This window comes from Triturus cristatus, chromosome 10 (assembly GCF_964204655.1).
Source record: "Triturus cristatus chromosome 10, aTriCri1.1, whole genome shotgun sequence".
Taxonomy (NCBI): Eukaryota; Metazoa; Chordata; class Amphibia; order Caudata; family Salamandridae; genus Triturus; species Triturus cristatus.
Window position 1 is genome coordinate 1,240,936,060 of NC_140593.1, and position 12,891 is coordinate 1,240,948,950.

A 12,891-nucleotide genomic window follows, 5' to 3' on the forward strand; every position below is an offset into this window, starting at 1 on the left:
TTGCCCCTGCCATATGACCAGTGGGTCCAGGAGGGTATCGCCGACTCTGAAACAGACACTGTACCTCGTTTTGTAGCATTCAGTGATGCGCGCATAAAAGGCACAGTTTCAGACCAAGAGAGTAACGATATTTTGCAAGAAGCTGTGCCACCATCAAGTCGATTGGACACCACAGAGCCTGAACTTTTGTTCCAGGATCAAACAGCACCTGGCCGTCTCCGCTATAATTTGAGACCAAGGCCTATGGACAAATAAAGATTTCCTCACTATCTTTTCTTTTTGACATTATAAGCTCTCCCATCTGAAGGACTTTCTTGATTTTTGTTTTTCGAACCACCATCCGGGTTTAGCCGCAGGGTCGCGGTGCCAAGACTTTGGGGTACAGGCCGAAGACGTTAGGTCAACGGTTCTGGTTGGTCTAGGGCGTTTCCCTGGACTGACAGGCGTACTCCTTAGCAGAAGAAACTCATCCGCCGCGAGCGGCCCGATTAGAGGATGGAGTTTTTTAAGATGGAGAGACCCGTTGAGGAAATGAACTTTAAAGCAAGGATGTGTAAAACTATAAAGAGTAAATGTTTTGTATTTTTGTGCCTATTTATACTATGTAGTATAATAATGTTCATCGTTGGATTTGTATTTTTCTCCTCTCAAGAGCCCATTGCACCCACTGTACAGCCTATACCTCTTTCTACTGCCTCCTCACACTCTTTTCACCCTCTGCCTGAACATGAACAAACCAGACGATCAGAATTTGTAAATAACTCGTTTATTCAGCTCTTGCACCAACACCAACTAGTAATGAATACAACCAATTGCTGGGTGTGTGGGTTAATGCCACATACCATTAATAAGGGTATTCCCTATTTGGTGCTGCCATTTAGTTACAATGGATCGTCATGGGCATTCCAGACCATGTTTCTCTATGCTCTAGATACGTACTCCCCGCGACAACCACGTTCCATCAGACCTATCACCAATAATAAGGCTTTGATGAAAGGAGTTGCCGATATGAGCAGAGATATCGATGCATACTCGTCCATACCCAAGGAAGAATTGAGACCTTATGTAGGATGGAACGCAACGGGGTATAGTATTAGTCTGGGTGAAAGACAGCGAAAAATCTCATCCCCAATCTGGGTCGTACCCCACATAGGTCGGTTCTGCTTACAAGGTAATGGTCAGAATCCTAGAGCTCAACTGGGGAGAAGTGACTGTACTGAAACGTACACTTTCCCATCACAGTTTTCTCCTGCGTTTTTGGCTGCCAAGGGCACATATTTCATCTGCAATGACCGAGCATATACATAGTTGCCCCCTGATTTCTCGGGCACATGTTATATTGCGAACTTGCTACCGCCAACATTTACTGCTGCCTCTGACTATCACAAGACCAGAGTTGTGAGGAGCGTAATTAGTAAGGAGGATACTGCCGGTCAGGAAGCGGGAGACTTCTTCTTGGGTTTCCTGCCGTTTTGGGGACCTATGGTAAATAGTAGGAACCTGAGACAACTGACTCGTGTGGTTGAATCCACTGTCAATGTAACGGCTGGTGCCCTCGGTAATTTGACAGCTGAGCTCCAAGCGGATCGCCTCATGACTTTGCAGAACCGCATGGTTCTAGACGTTATTCTTGCAGACCGCGGTGGGGTATGTAAGGTTATCCAATCCAGTTGTTGCATTTTCATACCAGATAACGCTCCAACAGTCTATCAAGCCATCTCCAGACTCCATAAAATATCTGAGTCCATACACGTGGATAAAGGAGATTGGTCACTGGTGGGGTGGTTCTGGGAACTGATATCTGCCTGGGGTTGGAAAGTTCTGATGGTCATTGGAATGATCTTAGCGATTCTTTTCCTGTACTGTCTGTGCATACAGTGTGCTCCTGCGATATGTGGCCTCTGTGCTACCTTATGTGTAAGGAAACCTGTATCGAGGGACGAGCTAAGTAATAGGATGATGCTACAGCAACATCTCCATGACTTTGTGAACATTGACCTAGACTCGGATTAAGATGAGTATAGTGATTGCCTATGTAAGGGCAAAAGGAGGGTCTGTCGTACTTTAATCTCTGTGACCGCGTAGGGGACAGGGCCCCACCCCTGTCTATCCTGGTATTGGCGAACCGCAAATGGTTAATGCGGTATGTACAAGTGCTTTGTATACCGTTCTAGCTATGAATGCACTGTGTACACGTTATTCTGCATCACTACGCGGGTTCCATTTTGGAAGCGGTGGCCATCTTGTGATTGCCCTCACATAGGCTATAATGAAGCAAATACGGGCCTCACAGCACATTTGCCTTTCCATGACTCTTCTGTGACCTGGGCAGCTTGGCTCTGCTGCCCCAGGTCAAACTGGTCTCACGAGCTCCCCTTCCTCCGGCCACCTGTGATTAGCATCAGGGCTTGACACGCCATAAAGTCCTTTCATCCCACACAAGCCTCTGGCTAATCTCTTTCACACCTGACTGTTCCTGCTTTATGACTTGTTTCTATCAACAGGAGCTGCCCGTGTTTTATTGGGGCCTATCGATATCTGATGTGGGATCTGAACCTTGCTGTGTAAATAATTGTGGGCTGGCTTAACTGGAATGTGGGATGGTCATCATGACTCTGCTCTTTCGTTTGAAAGGTACACTTGTATATTGCCGTATCATAAACCTAGGAATGTATGCCTGAAGCAGGAAAAAGTGTATTTAAGAAGAAGTCCGTTTCTATGATTTTTAGCAGTCTCCTGAGAACATACACGCTGTTGTACTTCTAGGATACCTGTAATTGGTCTGCAGCCAATAAATGAATCTTTGACTTCACCCAGAAGACTCTGTGTTTCTGTAGGTCTGGAACAGGGAGAACCCAGAAGTCATAGGGTGTGTGCCCCTGCACCGCTGGGTTTAAAATACCCAGTACTTCATCTTTGCCACTTATGTATTCGTACCCTTTTGATAAGAAATACCATTTGTGAGTTTGTATGATAAATATGTATACTTTTATGATTCTTGTTCAAATCGAATAAAGTTATTGAAATGAAAATGAAAAGAGAAGTTACTTACCTCTGCTAACAATTTTTCAGGTGGATACAATATCTAGCTGCGCATTCCTCACCTTTTGAACATCCCCAGCGTTAGTCTGGACCCGGAAACTTTGCAATAGCTTTCCCATGCCAGTAGGGGGTGCCGGCTCCACCTTACTCTGCATGCTGCACCGCGTGATGTGACAAGAGCCATTTATTTTTTATTGTGCCCTCAGGGCGAACAGATGAAACTAATATCAATAATACAGGTGTAGTTTTCATTTAAGTGAAGATAAGATAGGAACAGAACAGAACGGATCCTTGGTATGAACCACCAAGCAATGGGGCGGCAGGTGTGCTGGCGAGGAGCGTCCTTTAGTCTTTCACGGTCAGGTCAATGAAGACCCGTTCGGCTGTATCACCAGAAGGAGGTTCGTCATGGGGGTCGTCCTCCCCGAAGAGGCATCTTTGGTCTTCAAGTCATCTTTGAGTCTCTCTTCTTGAATGATGATGAGCTAGCAAGGACGACGGATCTGTAGGAGGTAAGTGTGGTGGCTTAGTCGGCATTGACTGTGGCGCCAGCAGTGTTGGCGGCGACGGTTGCAGTGCTGGTGGTGTTTGATGCAGCGCTGGTCATGTGAATTGTGGTGCCGGTGTTCTATTGGGATTCAATGTCAAAGGAGACGACACCAGAATGCACATTGGTGGTGGAGTCAACCTCTGCATCAATCAGAGCCACTGGCATCGGGCTTGTAGTAGCCCAAGATACCTGAGGCAGTGGCATGAATGGTGTAAAAGGCGCCTGTTGATGGGGTGCTGGAAATCCATCCAATGAGTAGGCCATCTGTCCCATGGGGCAGACGGGCACACTAGTGGGGGCCATCACTCTGTTAAAATATTAAACATTGCACTCAGAACAGATAAGGTTCCAACGCGGGGGCAGGAAGGTCTGGGTGCAGATGTCCAAACTTGTCGGAGTGGCATCTTCTTCCACTTGTTTTTATGTTTCTTCTCCGGGCTGACTTTGATCTGAAGTGGGTGAAGCCAGTGGTGGAGACTTGCTTTTTGAAGATCTTCTGCAGGATTCATGTCTCTTCCTCTGCTTTCTTCTTGAAGACCTAGAAGAGTGAGGCGAAGTAGACTTGGTTCGTGTTTGAGATTTTCTCAACCATGCCGCTTATCTTGTGCTTGAGCCATAAACATCTTGGCTTCACGCACCTCGATCACCTTGGGGTTCATCTTCTGACAGCAGTTACAAGCGTTGAAGACTTTGTGGCCAGATCCAAGGCACCATAGAGAGATGGCGTGAGGGTCAGTGATGAACATCTGCACATCGCAGTCTCTACACGGCTTGAATCCTGACCATTTGGGCAACAACATTTTGAAGGATACCGTTACTAAGATCACATTTTTAAAAGAAAATGTCGAATTCCTCCTGAGGAAGGTTAAAGAGCTGCGGATCGAGTCGATGGCACAGAAAAAAGGGGAACTAATGTCATCACACCAACGGGGGCGCTTTATGACTCCAGTGATGTCATGCGCAGCTGTGTGTGGAGCGGAGGTGGAGCAGGCACCCCCTACCAGTGTGGAGAGAGGTATCAAAAAGTTTCGGGATCCAGATAGGAACTGCAGGTAGTTGTATCCATCAGAAATAAAGAGTAGTCAATGGTATCTGGAGATTAAGAGGTTCAAGGGATGGAGAGAGAACACCCCTAAAAGGTCATGGCCACCAACGTCTTACAGAGCCCAGTTCTGCAGAATCTCTGAAACCCTTTTTGTAGCACCTAACAGAAAAGATAATATAACGAAGAACAAGGTCACAGTGTTTTTGGTTTTTTTTACTAAATACAACACTTATATACATCAGAAGCACATTAAAGTTCTCTTTCGGAGCTGTGACACCTCACGTGTCAAAAAAGTTCCTCCGAGTTGGTGAACTCCTGCTTTGGGAGAATGGTCAGCCTCAGTTTTGACCACCCAGATGCCACTCATGATGCTTTCACTCTCAGTCTCATGTTGGGGAAGAGACCCCAAGAGATAGGAGAAGAAGTAGAGCTCAAGCCCCATCCCTGAGGCCCACCTTCCCTTTCAATGCAACCCCCTGGACCTCATGAGTGTGGAGGGGATGCTGAAGGCCCTCTCCCCACCTGTTTACTGTCTTAGCCAACCTCTGGTGCCCAGTGTGGCCCTAGATCTGCCTTCTAGCTCAGAACATGCTGTCCAGGTTAAGGGAGAGAGTGGGTGCCAGTGCTAAATGAAGCAGCGTGCAGGTGGCGCTGATACTCCTCTGCGGGAGTCACCTGTCCTGCCTGTAGAGCCTGGTCATGCACAGCATCACAGAAGATGCAGAGATAACCCGGGTGCCTCCCTGCCATCTCTCTCTGTAACCAGCATCTGATACCTAAGGTTTCACACTAGCAGGCCTACCTCCCAGTGATTAGTGTGCAGGCATCTCTGGCGGCCATGTTCCTGTGATGTCCACTCTAAGTAGAGTAGCGATGCCTACCTCCCAATGCTTAGTGTGCAGGTATCTCTGAGGGCCATGTTCCTGTGATGTCCACTCTAAGTAGAGAGTAGCGATGCCTACCTCCCAATGCTCAGTGTGCAGGTATCTCTGAGGGCCATGTTCCTGTGATGTCCACTCTAAGTAGAGAGCAGCGATGCCTACCTCCCAATGCTTAGTGTGCAGGTATCTCTGTGGGCCATGTTCCTGTGATGTCCGCTCTAAGTAGAGACTGGCCATGCCTACCTCCCAATGCTTAGTGTGCAGGTATCTCTGGCAGCCATGTTCCTGTGATGTCCACTCTAAGTAGAGACTGGCCATGCCTACCTCCCAATGCTTAGTGTGCAGGTGTCTCTGGCGGCCATGTTCCTGTGATGTCCGCTCTAAATAGAGACTGGCCATGCCTACCTCCCAATGCTTAGTGTGTAGGTGTCTCTGGCGCCCATGTTCCTGTAATGTCCACTCTAAGTAGAGACTAGCCATGCCTACCTCCCAATGCTTAGTGTGCAGGTATCTCTGAGGGCCATGTTCCTATGATGTCCACTCTAAGTAGAGACTCACCATGCCTACCTCCCAATGCTTAGTGTGTAGGTGTCTCTGGCACCCATGTTCCTGTAATGTCCACTCTAAGTAGAGACTCACCATGCCTACCTCCCAGTGCTTAGTGTGCAGGTATCTCTGAGGGCCATGCTCATGTGATGTCCGCTCTAAGTAGAGACTGGACATGCCTACCTCCCAATGCTTTGTGTGCAGGTGTCTCTGGAGGCCATGTTCCTATGATGTTCACTGTAAGTAGAGACTCACCATGCCTACCTCCCAATGCTTAGTGTGCAGGTGTCTCTGGCGCCCATGTTCCTGTAATGTCCACTCTAAGTAGAGACTCACCATGCCTACCTCCCAATGCTTAGTGTGTAGGTGTCTCTGGAGGCCATGTTCCTATGATGTTCACTGTAAGTAGAGACTCACCATGCCTACCTCCCAATGCTTAGTGTGCAGGTGTCTCTGAGTGCCAGGTACCTGCTTACTCAGTAGCCAGCCTGTGTTACCCGAGGTTTCACCCTAGCATGCCTACTACCCAATGCTTAGTGGGTAGGAGTCTCTCGATTTCAGCTGTAATTATAGTCAGTCTCTGATACCTCAGCTGGCCGTACCACCCACCCAATGCCTACAGAGTAGGCATCTCTGAAGGCCATGTTTCGGCGATGTCCGCTCTAAGTACAGACTATTAGTCTTTGATACCTGGCATAGCCTTGCCTACCACCAAGTGCCTAGAGTCTAGGTATCTCTGAGGACCGTGCTCCCGCAATGTCAGACTCTAACACCCAAGCTGGCGATGCCTACCACCCAAAACTGAGGGCCATGTTCCTGCAATGTCCACTCGAAGTAGACACCGCCAGTCACTGAACCTCGGGCTGGTCGAGTCAGCCCACTAAAGCCCATCACATCAGAAGGACGTGACACAGGCCATCTCATCCCCCAGATCCTCCTCGTCACGGCAACGCAGCGACTCTTCATCACTGTAGATCTGGCATGGGGCCGAGGGCTCACTGAAGGGTCCGCTGCTGGTGCTCCCCTTCCGTTTCTGACTCAGCAGGTCACTGGCAGCGCTCTCCATCTCATCAATGGTCATGTGACATGCATCCGCAATCTCCCGCTTTGCAAAAGCGACAAACTTGGGATCCTTGGCGTAGAGACCCAGTCCTTCGGATATCAGAACCTACAAGAAGAAAGAATGTTAGAAACATAGTCCAGGAAAGGTCACAAGGACAAGGACATGGGACAGGGCGATAACTACTGTGCAGAGTGAACACTCTCAAGGGACAGGAAGAAAAATAAGTTACTCACCTTCAATCCTAGTTCTCTGCCAGGGGAATCCTCATCAAAGTCATAAGCACTGAATAGTCTCGCCCACAGGCGCGGATCCTGGAGTACTTCGAACATTTATACATATTTTTATAACAAAACTTGTACCGTGGTACCTTACATATATGCCTGAAGAAAGGCTAAAAGTGGCCAGATTGCATTACTTTTTCATTTAAAAAAGAAACCAATTGCATAGAAATGGTGTCAATAATAAAACATTACCACAGAAAATCTTTTACAAACCTTTTGTTTTTTAAATGGAAAGGGAATATGAGACACTGTTAGCCAAAAGGCTGCAATGCAAAGTATAGCAGAGAAAAACTGGCACTGTGCCTTTAAGAACCTCACAGTACCCCTTGCATCCCATCATGCTTCACAGGTGACAGGTCCGGTCATCTTAATAGCAATCAGGAATTCTTAGTGAGTCAGTTGTTGAGAGCTGTAGTAATCCCTGTCCGTGGAGGTGGAAGGGTTGCTTATAACTTTGATGAAGATTCCCCTGGAAGAGAACTAGGATTACAGGTGAGTAACGTTTCTCTCTCTTCCAGGGGATCCTCATCGACAGTCATAAGCACTGAACAGAATAGCAAGCCCATCCCATAATAAGCAGACATTAAATAAAAATAGCCCCAGCAATCACACAAAAAGGTTCCTCAAAGAAGCCTGCCCTACTTGAGTAGCCGCTCTCGGGTCTGAATCTAGACAGTAGTGTCTAGTAAAGGTATGATTGATTGATTGATTGATTGATTGATTGATTGATTGGTGAACAGATCTCCAAGTAGCAGCTCTAAATACTTCTGAAATGGGAACATTTCTAAGAACATCTCAAGTTGCAGCCTTTCCCACTTGTGAAATGTGTACGTCTACCAGGTAGGGGCTTCTTGGGTAATTGGTATGAAAGAAGTACACAGGAAACTATACAGCTAGAAATGGCTTGTTTTGATGATGGAAAGTCTGTCCTTACTGCACCTTAATTAGTAAAAAGACAATCTGATTTTCTTATATCTTTAGTTTTGTATAGATAAAATATCAGAACACTTAAAGAGAGGATGCAGAGATTTCTGAGCTGGAGTCGATGAATTGGGAAAAAAGGTAGGTAATGAAACGGTTTGATTAATATGAAACTCTGAAACTACCTTGGGAAGAAAACTGGGATGAATTCTCATTACAATTCTGTTACCATTAAATGCTGTGTATCGTTCGACAGAACATAATGCCTGAATCTAACTCATTCTGCGAGCTGATGTAATAGCTACTAAGAAAGCCGCTTTCCATGTAAAATGTTGTAAAGAGGCTTTATGAATGGGTTTCAAATGGGGGTCCCATTAATTTGGAGAGGACAAGATTTTCAAAAGAAAGATGTTTGTGATGGAGACTTTCTATAGGCAGTTATAGCAGCAAGACCAACTTCAATAGAAGAAAATTGTAAATCAGACCTTGACAGATGATGTATCAGCACTTCTGCGGGACTCAAGGATGGATTGTGGCTGTTTTGGATGCAACATAAGCAAAACCTCTTACACTTAATGGAATATGATTTTCTCATGAAAGGCCTTTTAACCTCTTGTAAAATATCCGTGCAGTATTGATGGCCATATGTGAGGAGCTCAGGGGCCTCGCTGTCAAGTTCAGTGATGGATTGTTGGGGTGCAGTTTCTGTCCCCCTAACTCGTACAGGAGATCCTGCCTGCATGGCAATCTCTGGAGTGCTTTTTCTGACAGGTGAAGAAGATCCATGAACCACCACTGACGAGGCCATTCCAGTGCTATCACTATCATTCTGGTGTTGGACTTAATTTGATCAGAATGCTTAGTATGAGAGGGATTGGGGGAAACGCATAATGAAATTTCCCTAACCAGTCTATCAAAAGGGCTTCTCCTTTCGACCCTGATTGTAAGAATATGGATGCGTAGTCTTGGTATTTTTTGTTGTTTACATCTGCAAACAAATCTATCTGCGGAGATAGCTCCAGTCTTGAAAAATGTCTTGCAAGACCGCTTTGTTTAGAACTCAGTCGTGATTTTCCTGAAATACCCAGCTGAGTGAATCTGCCTGTACGTTCTGAACCCCTGGAAGATGAACAGCTGTTATGGTTACGTTTCTGGCTTTTAAACATTTCCATATGGCTTGAGCTTCTAGAGATAGGGGTCGATAGTGAATTCCCCCTTGCTTGTTCAAGTGATACGTTGTTGTTGTATTGTCGGTCGGAACAAGAACATAATTTGATGTTATTGATGAAAGGAAAGACTTAAGGGCCAGGTAAACAGCTCTTCCTTCTAGAAGACTGATATAATACGGATGCGATCTGCCTCGCCGTTCGATGACGAGTAGCTAAGAGGTTGTGATACTTCATACTGATTAATAATAACCTCTTCAATGAAGGATACACCTTTGCGGAATGGGTATCCAGTATGGATCCAAGGTATTGTATCTTTTGAACTGGGTAGGTTGTAGACTTTCTATGATCTACCTGAAGACCTGGGTTGATTAGTGTTTTGAGGCAAGACTGGAATTGTTTCTTTGTCTCCGCTGCTGAAATGGCTTATATTACCCAGCCATCAAGGTAGAGTTAGACCAAGGTTTTTTTGTTTCCTGAAATGGGCTGCGATGATGGCCATACATTCTGCAAATGCTCGAGGAGCTGATTTTAGTCAGAAAGGTAATACTTTGTATTGGTAATGTTGAGAGCCTACTATGAACTGAAGAAACGTTCGATGTTTGCTGTTATTGGAGTGTTAAAGTAGGCACCTTGGGGGTTTACTGAACACATCAAGACTCCTTGGTGTAGCTGAGAGTAGGTCTGGTGTAATGCCAACGTTCTGAATTTTTCTTTCTTTATGTCCTTGTTTAGTTCTCGAAGATCGAGAATGGGTCTGAACTCTTCTTTTGGTCCTTTTTTTCTGCACCAGAAAATATCAAGAACAAATCCTCAGTCCTCTCTGGCGATGAGGAGCCTCCTCCTGCCACCAATCCCAACAAGGCAGAAGCACCTTCATTGTAGATGCTGATGCTCCACACGTCTTTTTTTCAAGAGCATCTACTTCTTCACTTTCCTTGTCTGCTGGTACGGAAGAAGAAGGAAGAAGGAGGAGAAACAGTGTGGGACTTTTTTGCTGACGCTTCAATGACCGCATCTGGAGGAAGGTCTGTTCTAATGAACAGTGGGTCCTGGTCAGGTGGCTTATATTTTGTAAGAAGTCGAGATGGAGGAGACTTCACTGATGCAGACGTAAGGAGTAATTGCATCACAGCTTCTAATAGGCCAGGACCCAGAGGAAGCAGTGACCGTGCTGCTACTCTCGGATGTAACACCTCCCAGATCACTTAGTAGGGGTAGGTATATAAATATTTCATTTTGCTGCCCCTCTTATTAAAACCTTGTTAAAGGTAAGAAGATCATCTATTGGAGCAACTCTTGCTGGAGGTGTGCCTGTCTGAGAGGGTGCATAATCTCTGAATGATGAGCAAGTAGTGGTTGTTCAAGATGGAGATCTTCTTCTGTACCAAGATCTAGACCATCTGCTTGATCTTGTAGACTGTTTGGACGTAGATATGGTTTTTGAAGTTCTCCTAGATTTAACTCTTGATCTGGAGCAGTGATGTCGTGGACTCCTAGATCTTTGTGGAAACCTATTTGGAGAAGTCGTAAGATGCGGGTTTCCTAGGAGCTCTGTAGGACCAGTAGGGGGCACTGACAGTGTACCTGAAAAAAATGAGGCAATGCAGACCTCCTGGGAGATGGAGTACTGGAGGTCTGAATCTTCGGTGTAACCCTCAATGGTGATTAAGCATGAGAATATTCAGAGTGCTATATATGTGGTACAGGTCTATTTTGAAAACTTTGAAGCCAGCGTGGATATATATTCAAAGTCAAATATTGGGATCTGGCCCTTGATTTAGAGTGAGGCCTTGACTCGGTAGCAGGTGGTGAATTTGTTAGCAAAGACTGTGTCTTCTGGTTCGATGTCAAATTTTTTTCTCTCGATGTCGACATGCTTTGACGACGATACGAAATGGAATGTTGATGCTGATGTATACATCGATGGCGAATGTCAAGGATGCTTTGACATCAAGTGGTGTCTTGACGGCATCTTTGACAGTGTACCAGTAGCTATTCTGCCCTCCACGTCATACTTCTCGACATCGACCAGATATGTTATGTTATTTTAATTTGTAAAGTGCACAAATCACTGAGGTAGGGGTATATTGGCGCAGCCCAGCATCCCATACCGAATCTCAGCTAACTGCAAACAGATCAGTTTTAGGAAATATCCTAAATTGGGAATGATCCGTGCAATGACGTAGGTAGAGCGAAGCCTATTCCAGTACAGAGGGGCCAGATAGGAAAAAGACCTGCCTCCTGGACGAGACTTTCTTATTCAAGGAACTATAAGCAGGGCTTTATCACTAGATCTCAATGATCTGTCTGGCCGATAAGGAAACGCTTATCAGACAGATAACTTGGGCCTTTGCCATTTAAATATTTATGTGTCAGACAGCACATTTTAAAAATGATTCTTTTATGAATTGACAACCAATGAAGAGAGTGCAGAAGGGGAGAGAAAGGCGTTCTAGGTGGGAGGTTAGTTATGATACTAAGCTGCAGTGTTCTGGACCACTTGTAGTTTATAAATCGTTGTCTGATTGATGGAAGCCAGTAAGGCATTGCAATAATCTAGACAGCTGATGACTAGAGCCTGAATCAAAGTCTTCTTCGTAGAGTAAGGGAGAAAAGGGAAAGCCCGCCCTAAAGGTTCCTACCATTGTCCCAACCTGCTCTTTCATAGTGAGTGCCTGATCTAGTCGAACCCCCACATTTTTTACCACTAAGTTTGGAGTAGATGCTGTGCCCCATTCCGAGGGCCACAAATCAGGAGTCCAGAGTTTTTGGGCCTTGCCAACAAGTATAATCTCAGTTTTGTTAGCCTTCAGCGGGAGACAATTATCCATCATCATCCAGTTACTTACCTACGGAAACGCTTTTTCTGGTGGATACAGTATCTGCCTGTGGATTCCTCACCTTGTGAATTATCCCAATGTGCAGCATTGCTCAGAAACTTTTCTCCTCAGCTCCCCCACGTCGACAAGGACGTCAGAATGGAGCGGCTCTGCAGGCAACTCCGCGTGACATCATCGGCACCATAACAAAACTTCGTCAGCGTGCTGACACCAGTTCCATCCATTTTTTCAAGGCAAACTGCTGAACCGACAATATTTTCACAAGTATACACAGTATACAAACACCACTAAACCTGGAAATTCTTCATCATAGGCATTTCCCAGTGCCAAGTGTCAGTGCCAGGATGCCCATTGGGTCACAGTGCGCTTTATAAGTAGCGATAACATTAACATTAACATGACTGCAATAATAAATCACATAAGATATACACTGATTATGTTTTGTTATAAGCAGGTATACAAGGGTGGACAACGGGGAGGCCAGTGAGTCAGTGAGGAATCCACAGTCAGATACTGCATCCACTAGAAAAAGCGTTACCGAAGGTAAGTAACT

At 45.7% G+C, this 12,891-nt stretch overlaps 1 protein-coding gene across 5 annotated transcripts in view; it reads right to left on the minus strand.

The window, feature by feature from the left end:
• Positions 1-4,844: 4,844 nt before the first annotated feature.
• Positions 4,845-12,891, minus strand: part of CACNA1F (calcium voltage-gated channel subunit alpha1 F) — a 562,890-nt gene continuing 554,843 nt past the window's right edge. For all 5 annotated transcript variants that reach the window (XM_085629889.1, XM_085629888.1, XM_085629886.1 and 2 more), the window contains one exon: positions 4,845-7,232. In XM_085629889.1, the coding sequence (XP_085486015.1) occupies positions 6,960-7,232 (273 nt within the window). In that variant the 3' untranslated portion in view covers positions 4,845-6,959. The remainder of the gene's footprint in view (positions 7,233-12,891) is intronic.